Here is an 11,113-nt window from a genome sequence, read left to right on the forward strand (position 1 = left end):
TGTGTGTGTGTGTGTGTGTGTGTGTGTGTGTGTGTGTGTGTGTGTGTGTGTGTGTGTGTGTGTGGCCGTAAATATTACTCTAAAGTTCCTCAGGATGTGCACGTTCTCACCACTAAGATGAGGTATAACAAACTCAAATATATAACATTTGATCTCAGAACTGAGTCTGCGCTCTTAAGAACATAAATTATAACTGGGAGTTACAATTTATAAAGTTACATAAATTACATAAAATAAAGTTACTTAAAGTTAAGTTGCATAAAATAAAGTTACATAAATTGTAAGTGATGGGTGTTCCCAAGTGCGGTCTAGTCCACTGTACCACTACATACTCGACATGGTTGAGGTTCGAACCCTAATGAAGGCTCCTGTTGGATTTATTCACTGATATATCACGTTAATGTAAATTCTCTTGTGTAATAATAATAATAATAATAATGATAATAATTCATATTATCTCCCTTTATAGAGAAATCAATAGCAAATCCACATGCTTAAAAAATTCTTAGAAAGAATTTAATGTAGTCTTTAATGCGATTTTCGTTATATAAAATGGATAAGACCTCTCCAGGGCGTATGTTTTCTTCTTGCCCTGATCGGAATCAGGTGTTTTCTTGTTAAAAACTTTTGTGTTCCGGTTAAATTAGCCAAATAAATTATATTCGTATATTTCTTCATGAACACATTTCAGTGTAAAAAAATTAATATGGCCTGGAGCTCAAATGTTCTGCTCCACAAATTATTTGGTGCGATCAGCTGCATTTTAACAAATAATGTGATTTAATATGTGACGAACACATTAATGTGGGGAGAAAAATTGCAATTTCAAAATATTTAAGCAGTGGCTTGATGCATTTAGCGTCGCTTAAATATACGGTCGACACACACACACACACACACACACACACACACACACACACACACACACACACACACACACACACACACACACACACATACACACTCACACACACACACACAGAATGGTAGATGGTTGAAACAAGTTAGGTGAGAAGGTGGTGGAGGCCAAAACCGTCAGTAGTTTCAAAGCGTTATATGACAAAGAGTGCTGGGTAGACGGGACACCACGAACGTAGCTCTCATCCTGTAACTACACTTAGGTAATTACACTTAGGTAATTTTCACACACACAAACACACATAACATACATACACTGTGCACACATAATACATTGAACATGTATACATATAAACACTTGCTTTATTTCAGGGCGAAGGGGAAGTTTAAAAGTCCATAGAACTGATAATTAGGAAAATCAAAAGGAAAATTATGGAAAATTTGTCAATATATGAAAATGCTTAGGAATAAAAGATAAACAACACCTTGATAAAATACGAATAAGAATAGGGATGAACAGTGTAGTTTGAGGTACAAATTAAATATGAATAGGAATATAAGGGAAAGACTGAGGTAACGATTTTAATAAGAATATATAAGGTAAAGCTTGAAGTAAAGAGAAAATAATGGCCCAACCACTTTACAAACATGCGCTCAAATGCAGCCCCAAACACTCCTTATATTATTGTAAGTGTTCACCCTAAACACTAAGAAAAGGCTACTACGGGCTCACCATATCCCGTGCTGCTTGGAACTTTTTGTTCCGAGTAGCGAATCTTAAACAACAACAACACGCTGACACCCTCTTCAGGAAGTTGCCAGCAGTACTTAGTCGGCTCGTGGCTCGCGGATTGGTATTTTATATGTCACTATACTTGTCTGACTTTCGGCGCGGTGGAGAAGGAGGGGCAATCTGCTGCATGGGTAACAGCTTCTCCCCCGTATCACCCTACCCTGGCTTTGCGCCCTGGAGAGGCCACTCCAGACCGACAACCAGAGCGCAACTCTATAGTCTCCTGGGACTGATGGATGCCTAAAGTATACTGGTCTGTGATTCAGGCAGATGGGAAAGTTGGGTCTATTGGCTTCCTGAATATGGACTCATATAGAGGAATCCGCATCTGATTGTCAGTGTTCCTGCTACTGTAGATGTCTCTACAGCTGCTGCTACTGTAGATGTCGCTACTGCTGCTGCTACTGTAGATGTATCTGCTGCTGCTGGTACTGTAGATGTCTCTACTGTTGCTGCTACTGTTGATGTCTCTACTGCTGCTGCTACTGTAGATGTATCTACTGCTGCTGCTACTGTAGATGTCTCTACTGCTGCTGCTACTGTAGATGTCTCTACTGCTGCTGCAAATGTAGATGTATCTACAGCTGCAGCTACTGTACATGTCTCTACTGCTGCTGCTACTGTAGATGTCGCTACTGCTGCTGCTACTGTAGATGTATCTACAGCTGCTGCTACTGTACATGTCTCTACTGCTGCTGCTACTGTAGATGTCGCTACTGCTGCTGCTACTGTAGATGTCGCTACTGCTGCTGCTACTGTACATGTCTCTACTGCTGCTGCTACTGTAGATGTCGCTTCTGCTGCTGCTACTGTACATGTCTCTACTGCTGCTGCTACTGTAGATGTATCTACAGCTGCAGCTACTGTACATGTCTCTACTGCTGCTGCTACTGTAGATGTCGCTACTGCTGCTGCTACTGTAGATGTATCTACAGCTGCTGCTACTGTACATGTCTCTACTGCTGCTGCTACTGTAGATGTCGCTACTGCTGCTGCTACTGTAGATGTCGCTACTGCTGCTGCTACTGTACATGTCTCTACTGCTGCTGCTACTGTAGATGTCGCTTCTGCTGCTGCTACTGTACATGTCTCTACTGCTGCTGCTACTGTAGATGTATCTACAGCTGCAGCTACTGTACATGTCTCTACTGCTGCTGCTACTGTAGATGTCGCTACTGCTGCTGCTACTGTAGATGTATCTACAGCTGCTGCTACTGTACATGTCTCTACTGCTGCTGCTACTGTAGATGTCGCTACTGCTGCTGCTACTGTAGATGTCTCTACTGCTGCTGCTACTGTAGATGTCTCTACTGCTGCTGCTACTGTAGATGTCTCTACAGCTGCTGCTACTGTAGTTGTCTCTACTGCTGCTGCTACTGTAGATGTCGCTACTGCTGCTGCTACTGTAGATGTCTCTACAGCTGCTGCTACTGTAGATGTCGCTACTGCTGCTGCTACTGTAGATGTCGCTACTGCTGCTGCTACTGTAGATGTCGCTACTGCTGCTGCTACTGTAGATGTCGCTACTGCTGCTGCTACTGTAGATGTCGCTACTGCTGCTGCTACTGTAGATGTCTCTACAGCTGCTGCTACTGTAGATGTCTCTACTGCTGCTGCTACTGTAGATGTCGCTACTGCTGCTGCTACTGTAGATATCTCTACAGCTGCTGCTACTGTAGATGTATCAACAGCTGCTGCTACTGTACATGTCTCTACTGCTGCTGCTACTGTAGATGTCGCTACTGCTGCTGCTACTGTAGATGTCGCTACTGCTGCTGCTACTGTACATGTCTCTACTGCTGCTGCTACTGTAGATGTCGCTTCTGCTGCTGCTACTGTACATGTCTCTACTGCTGCTGCTACTGTAGATGTATCTACAGCTGCAGCTACTGTACATGTCTCTACTGCTGCTGCTACTGTAGATGTCGCTACTGCTGCTGCTACTGTAGATGTATCTACAGCTGCTGCTACTGTACATGTCTCTACTGCTGCTGCTACTGTAGATGTCGCTACTGCTGCTGCTACTGTAGATGTCGCTACTGCTGCTGCTACTGTACATGTCTCTACTGCTGCTGCTACTGTAGATGTCGCTTCTGCTGCTGCTACTGTACATGTCTCTACTGCTGCTGCTACTGTAGATGTATCTACAGCTGCAGCTACTGTACATGTCTCTACTGCTGCTGCTACTGTAGATGTCGCTACTGCTGCTGCTACTGTAGATGTATCTACAGCTGCTGCTACTGTACATGTCTCTACTGCTGCTGCTACTGTAGATGTCGCTACTGCTGCTGCTACTGTAGATGTCTCTACTGCTGCTGCTACTGTAGATGTCTCTACTGCTGCTGCTACTGTAGATGTCTCTACAGCTGCTGCTACTGTAGTTGTCTCTACTGCTGCTGCTACTGTAGATGTCGCTACTGCTGCTGCTACTGTAGATGTCTCTACAGCTGCTGCTACTGTAGATGTCGCTACTGCTGCTGCTACTGTAGATGTCGCTACTGCTGCTGCTACTGTAGATGTCGCTACTGCTGCTGCTACTGTAGATGTCGCTACTGCTGCTGCTACTGTAGATGTCGCTACTGCTGCTGCTACTGTAGATGTATCTACTGCTGCTGCTACTGTAGATGTCTCTACTGCTGCTGCTACTGTAGATGTCGCTACTGCTGCTGCTACTGTAGATGTCTCTACAGCTGCTGCTACTGTAGATGTCTCTACTGCTGCTGCTACTGTAGATGTCGCTACTGCTGCTGCTACTGTAGATATCTCTACAGCTGCTGCTACTGTAGATGTCTCTACAGCTGCTGCTACTGTAGATGTCTCTACTGCTGCTGCTACTGTAGATGTCGCTACTGCTGCTGCTACTGCAGATGTCGCTACTGCTGCTGCTACTGTAGATGTCGCTACTGCTGCTGCTACTGTAGATGTCGCTACTGCTGCTGCTAAAGTAGATGTCGCTACTGCTGCTGGTACTGTACATGTCTCTACTGCTGCTGCTACTGTAGATGTCGCTACTGCTGCTGCTACTGTAGAAGTCGCTACTGCTGCTGCTACTGTAGATGTCTCTACAGCTGCTGCTACTGTAGATGTCGCTACTGCTGCTGCTACTGTAGATGTCGCTACTGCTGCTGCTACTGTAGATGTCGCTACTGCTGCTGCTACTGTAGATGTCTCTACAGCTGCTGCTACTGTAGATGTCGCTACTGCTGCTGCTACTGTACATGTCTCTACTGCTGCTGCTACTGTAGATGTCGCTACTGCTGCTGCTACTGTAGATGTCGCTACAGCTGCTGCTACTGTAGATGTCGCTACTACTGCTGCTACTGTAGATGTCGCTACAGCTGCTGCTACTGTAGATGTCGCTACTACTGCTAACGACGTTGTTCCGGTTATTGATGCAGCAATTTGTTACAATTAGTGTTTATGTTGTTAATACTTCCGCTGTCGTTGGTACTGGTAACAGTGTTGGTACTACCGCCAGTTGTACTGGTGGAGGGGCTGATACTACTGAGAGTTGCAGTACTCGGTGTACTCTCCCTGGAGCTCCGGGAATGGCAGGCCACTTGTCAGGACCAGCTGTCAGGGACACGTGACATGTCAAGTTCACACACACACGCATATACCACGCTCTCTCTCTCTCTCTCTCTCTCTCTCTCTCTCTCTCTCTCTCTCTCTCTCTCTCTCTCTCTCTCTCTCTCTCTCTCTCTCTCTCTCTCTCTCTCTCTCTCTCTCTCTCTCTCTCTCTCTCTCTCTCTCTCTCTCTCTCTCTCTCTCTCTCTCTCTCTCCTGGTGGTGCTAAAGGACGGGTTTCGCTAGGAGACTCATTAGCATCCTCAGTAGCAGAGGGAAAATGAACACATACAAATAGGCAGTAATAGAAGACTATTTCTCACTTAGGTGTGAAGAGAGGTGAGGAGGAGAAACTATACTGTCGACGGGACCGGGTATAATCTAACCCAGTACTCTACCGTCTGCTGCGACAGGAGACGGTAGAGATCTCAGTAGACGGATCTCATTGGGTGAGATCTCCCGGTTGATGTGACAGGATAACCACACCACTTCTCCTGACAGGTGCTTGGAGGTCTTGTGATCAGTCTTTGTTACCGAGGATGCTGAGGTGTCGCTTAGTGAAACTCGTCCATTAGCGACTCAAGTTAGGTCCATCAAAACTGTAAAAATGAACATTGGATTGCTGTTTTGTTCACTTCCTTTCTAAGTGAAAAATAACAAAATGAAAAATGTAGAAGACTCACGCTAGAATCATTGATCTGGTCCGTTTGGTCACATTCAGTTACACCGCCATCACTGAAACATCGATTGGTAAGTTGCATTTGGCCTGTTGGGCTATGTCACTCTTCACCTCATTCTCGGTCATTTATTCGGGTGATCAAAATGTATCAACTTGTACTGTGCCTTTGAAAATGTTGACAGGGTCAGCAAAACGCATTTGTTATCGTTAGGCCATAATAAAACTGTAAAATAAACTTTGCAGAGTTAATTTTTCAACTTTATTCTCAAGTTAAAAAACAAACAATAAATATAGATAATATTCGTGCTTGAATAATTAATTTTACCCTTTATATTATTTTTTTGTACACATGGAAGTTTTTTTGTACACATGGAAGTTTTTTTGTACACATGGAAGTTTTTTTGTACACATGGAAGTTTTTTTGTACACATGGAAGTTTTTTTTGTACATAAGGAAGTTGAAAAATAATACTTCAAAGTTTATTTATTCGGTTTTACATGACCGGACGCTAAGAGATGCGTTTCGTTGAACCTGTCAACATTTGCAAAGGCAGGGATGAGATGTATTCATATCTGCTTGAGCAACTGAACATATAACCGAGGATATTGAGATAAAATGAGGGGAGACATCTCCCGTCACGCAGGGTGCAGTCGCACCTCCACAGATCTCCAGTATCATCTATTGATACTGGTAATGGCTCAAAAGCACCACCACTTACGGGCTATTCATGCCCATGTCACCTTTTGGGTGGCTTATGAATCAATCGATAAGGTGAGGTATTACAAGGACCAATAGGACTTCTGCAGTTGCCTTACTTCACATGTTCAAATGATGGCTGGGACAGTGTGTTGGAGGCTCTGCCTTGGTCTCGACACCAAACGTATTGCAGTATTATTGTTGCTATAGTAGATTGTCAACTCTTGGTTCTGGTTGGTGTTGGTAAGGGTCACGTTTCAATCAGTAATGTCTTTCAGGGATCTTTCCTTCATTTTGTGAGCTGTGAAAAAGAATTTCCTGCTTAATAGGTATGGCAGATATTTTCTTTTAATGATATCTTTGACATATCCGTTAGAGTATCTATTAATGACTAGACCTGCCTTACTCTACCGATTTCCTCGTCAACCTGCTTCCAACCTAAGCTATGTGCAAGAGCACAGTTGACAACACTCTCCTAGTACCAGTTAGGGGTCCTCGCTTCTAGTATTAAGACACATTGCAGTGTTGGTGCCCTCAGTGTAAACTGCAGTGTAAAAACCACCATTCCTTCCCAAAACTGTTACATCTGGGAGAGGAAGTTTACCTTCACTCTCCATCCCGTAAGTGAAACTTAGCGCGGTACTTCGCTCAAATCCGTCCTTAAGCTGTAATAAGAGTTCAGTGTCAGGCATTAGCAAGAGTATGTCATTAACATGTGCCGTCACGTCAACAGGGAATTTCTGTCAGAAGGTACCCATGTGAACATTTGCAAATGAGATCCGGCCATGCTCGGATGACGGAGGTGACCATCTTCAATACACGCTATCTTCATCGCTGTGACCATCTTCATTACTAGCTATCGTTATCGGTGTGGCCATCTTCACTACACGCTATCTTCATCGCTGTGACAATCTTACACTACACGCTATCTTACATCGCTGTGGCCATTCTTCACTACACGCTATCTTACATCGCTGTTACACGCTAGCTTCATCACTTGTGACCATCTTCACTACACGCTATCTTCATCGCTGTGACCATCTTCACTAAACGCTATCTTCATCACTGTGGCCATCTTCACTACACGCTATCGACATTCAAGACCATCGGGGCTCAGGACAGGTGCCTCTTTAGTGCATGCTTCGAGGAATTGTCTAAAAATGCGTTCAGTAATCCAATTTTAACATTTTAAAGCGCATTGAACTCATTGAATAATTATTAAATATATTCTTAAAAGGCTTGTCATTTGAAGGAAAAACAAATTATGCCAAAAAAAATTAATGCATAAATGGAAAACTTCCTGTTTGTCGGTACATGAATAATTAAATAATAGTCGTTTGTACATGTAGGAATAAGTCATATATTCTTATGTTAATGTTGGAGTAACAGAAAACATTCTCTTGTCCAGTAATAAATAATTATAATCTTTGCAAACCAGCCTGTTGCAATTGCAAGCTCACAGAGTTCGGTTATATTTAATGGTTAGACATGCCACGCACCTAATTTAACGAGAGCTTTACCGAGGTTATAACGACCAAGAAATACTGGGCTTTAACCCGAGTCTGTGTTTAGGGAGCCGGTCGGCCGAGCGGACAGCACGCTGGACTTGTGATCCTGTGGTCCCGGGTTCGATTCCGGGCGCCGGAGAGAAACAATGGGCAGAATTTCTTTCACCCTATGCCCCTGTTACCTAGCAGTAAAATAGGTACCTGGGTGTTAGTCAGCTGTCACGGGCTGCTTCCTGGGGGTGGAGGCCTGGCCGAGGACCGGGCCGCGGGGACACTAAAGCCCCGAAATCATCTCAAGATAACCTCAAGATAACACCACTCTTCAGCCTGCTACAATGAGAGTGGAGTTACACCAGCCGGTGACATGTCACCCTGAAGGGATGTGTCTATGGCTCCTCAACTGCTGAGCACAGCCAGTAGAACAGCACTGCCTCTCCGCCCATGCTCAAGCCAGTATGTCATCTCTGCTCCACATCTGTGACACACCCTCTGACCCTCCTTAACAACTACTACTTGCCTAGTAATTGAGCTTTCAAGACCCACTTCCAGCTATAGTTTGCGGTCGCACTAGGTCATTAAAGTTATCGCCAGCTTCTCAAAATTGGCCGAAGCTCCTAGAGGATTTGGTAGATTTGTTGTTGTTTAAGATTCGCTACCTGGAACAAAATGTTCCAAGTAGCACGGGCTATGGTGAGCCCCATAGTGCATATTGCATCCTCTACCTCATATTGTATCCCAGTATTGCATCCTCTACCATACGTAGCCCATTCATACAAGCTCTTATAAATGCTGCCTCCAGCCTCATACTTTGAGAGAGCCTAAATTATTCTTATCTATTGGGGTCACAACACCACCTCCTCCTCCTGCTCCTCAACCTCCTCTTCTCCTTCCCCCTCCTTGTCTTCCCCCCCCCCCCTTCTTCCTCCTCCCAATCCACCACTTGCTATCGGAAGTACTACCACGTGATCTGGTTCAATACAGGACCCAAGCTGGGTTGCCTAACACACACCTGCCTCACTATCGTTGATTGATCCAGGTATTGATAACCCTGCAGGACTGGACCAAAACACAAAGTGAATAACACAGCAGTAAAAAATTGATACGCCACAAGAAAAGCAGACAATGAGAGTATTGCACGTGAGGACTATCCAGGCTACTCTATATCCTGGGTAGCTATCCAGGCTACTCTATATCCTGGGTAGCTATCCAGGCTACTCTATATCCTGGGTAGCTATCCAGGCTACTCTATATCCTGGGTAGCTATCCAGGCTACTCTATATCCTGGGTAGCTATCCAGGTTACTCTATTTCCTGGGTAGCTATCCAGGCTACTCTATATCCTGGGTAGCTATCCAGGCTACTCTATATCCTGAATAGCTGTCCAGGCTACTCTATATCCTGGGTAGCTATCCAGGCTACTCTATATCCTGGGTAGCTATCCAGGCTACTCTGTATCCTGGGTAGCTATCCAGGCTACTCTATATCCTGGGTAGCTATCCAGGCTACTCTATATCCTGGGTAGCTATCCAGGTTACTCTATATCCTGGGTAGCTATCCAGGCTACTCTGTATCCTGGGTAGCTATCCAGGCTACCCCCTCTATAGTATATCCGGAGTCCTAATATCTCCAGAAGCCCAGGAGTAAGGACTATCCAGGCTACAGGCTCTACATCCAGAGTCCTATTATGACTGGGACAGCTGATGTGAGTTCCCTCCAGACTTTACTGGAGGTAACTTTACACCACAACGACCATTATGACAAGACGGCTACAGGAGAGTTACTGAAGTGTGTCCTACTAAAAAATTGTGAGGTCCGGGATGCCCACATACAGTCACTCTCAGCGCTCTCATCTCCCACGGGCTCTCAAACGCTGCTCCAGTGGTGCTCACCACTGTGGGAGGAGTCGGGATTTGCACTGCGTTTTCATCATCTTCCTCAGTCATTACCTCTTGGGCTGGACGGTAGAGCGATGGTCTCGCTTCTTGCGGGTTAGCGTTCAATCCCCCGACTTTCCAAGTGGTAGGGCACCATTCCTTTTCTCTCTTTTGTCCTAAATCCTTATCCTCATATCCTTTCCAAGTGCTATATAGTCGTAATGACTTGGTGGTTTCTCCTGACAATTACCTTACATTCCTCGGTCATTCTCAATATGTCAGTCTTATTTTTAAACTTATTTATTCATTTTTCTAAACCTTATTATTATTATGTTAATACATTAATGTGGAGAATGTAGATAAAAACAACTGAAATTTATGTTTTTCTCGATTCAGGTTTGTGGTTTTAAAGTATTGGAATGTATTTGTTAGTTCCAGGACTGTTTTTGCTGGTTCCAGTACTGTTCTTGCTGGTTCCAGTACTGTTCTTGCTGGTTCCAGTACTGTTCTTGCTGGTTCCAGTACTGTTCTTGCTGGTTCCAGTACTGTTTTTGCTGGTTCCAGTACTGTTCTTGCTGGTTCCAATACTGTTTTTGCTGGTTCCAGTGCTGTTCTTGCTGGTTCCAGTACTGTTTTTGCTGGTTCCAGTACTGTTCTTGCTGGTTCCAGTACTGTTCTTGCTGGTTCCAGTACTGTTCTTGCTGGTTCCAGTACTGTTCTTGCTGGTTCCAGTACTGTTCTTGCTGGATCCAGTACTGTTCTTGCTGGTTCCAGTACTGTTCTTGCTGGTTCCAGTACTGTTCTTGCTGGTTCCAGTACTGTTCTTGCTGGTTCCAGTACTGTTTTTGCTGGTTCCAGTACTGTTTTTGCTGGTTCCAGTACTGTTTTTGCTGGTTCCAGTACTGTTTTTGCTGGTTCCAGTACTGTTCTTGCTGGTTCCAGTACTGTTCTTGCTGGTTCCAGTACTGTTCTTGCTGGTTCCAGTACTGTGGGTTCTAGCTATTAGACTGTTTATGAATTAAAAACGCTTGACACACGACACAAAACTGATAATGTTCTGACTTTTCTTGAACAGTGATCTTGAACAGTAATTTTCTTGAACAGTAATTTTCTTGAACATATTCTTCCTGTGTTCGAAT

At 44.4% G+C, this 11,113-nt stretch overlaps 2 protein-coding genes across 2 annotated transcripts in view; both read right to left on the reverse strand.

Moving 5' to 3' along the window:
- Window positions 1-1,936: 1,936 nt before the first annotated feature.
- Window positions 1,937-4,628, reverse strand: LOC138355596 (spore coat protein SP96-like). Its single transcript, XM_069310907.1, has 2 exons — window positions 4,340-4,628; window positions 1,937-2,211 (listed from the first exon to the last, which is right to left on the reverse strand). Exons 1-2 carry the CDS (start codon window positions 4,626-4,628, stop codon window positions 1,937-1,939), a joined length of 564 nt encoding a protein of 187 aa, XP_069167008.1.
- Window positions 4,629-10,402: 5,774 nt separating this feature from the next.
- The window catches only part of LOC138355597 (calcium-binding and coiled-coil domain-containing protein 2-like), a 7,882-nt gene continuing 7,171 nt past the window's right edge, over window positions 10,403-11,113 (reverse strand). Inside the window, exon 2 of the mRNA XM_069310909.1 lies at window positions 10,403-10,960. Within this exon, the coding sequence (XP_069167010.1) occupies window positions 10,403-10,960 (558 nt within the window). The remainder of the gene's footprint in view (window positions 10,961-11,113) is intronic.

The sequence above is a fragment of the Procambarus clarkii genome, chromosome 68, assembly GCF_040958095.1.
Source record: "Procambarus clarkii isolate CNS0578487 chromosome 68, FALCON_Pclarkii_2.0, whole genome shotgun sequence".
NCBI lineage: Eukaryota > Metazoa > Arthropoda > Malacostraca > Decapoda > Cambaridae > Procambarus > Procambarus clarkii.

Coding starts and splice junctions, on each gene's coding strand:
- LOC138355596 (XM_069310907.1), bottom strand. CDS start 4,628: ATGTACAGTACCAGCAGCAGTAGCGACATCTACTTTAGCAGCAGCAGT. Junction 2,212..4,339: donor CATCTACAGTAGCAGCAGCT/GTAGAGACATCT, acceptor CTACATTTGCAG/CAGCAGTAGAGACATCTACA.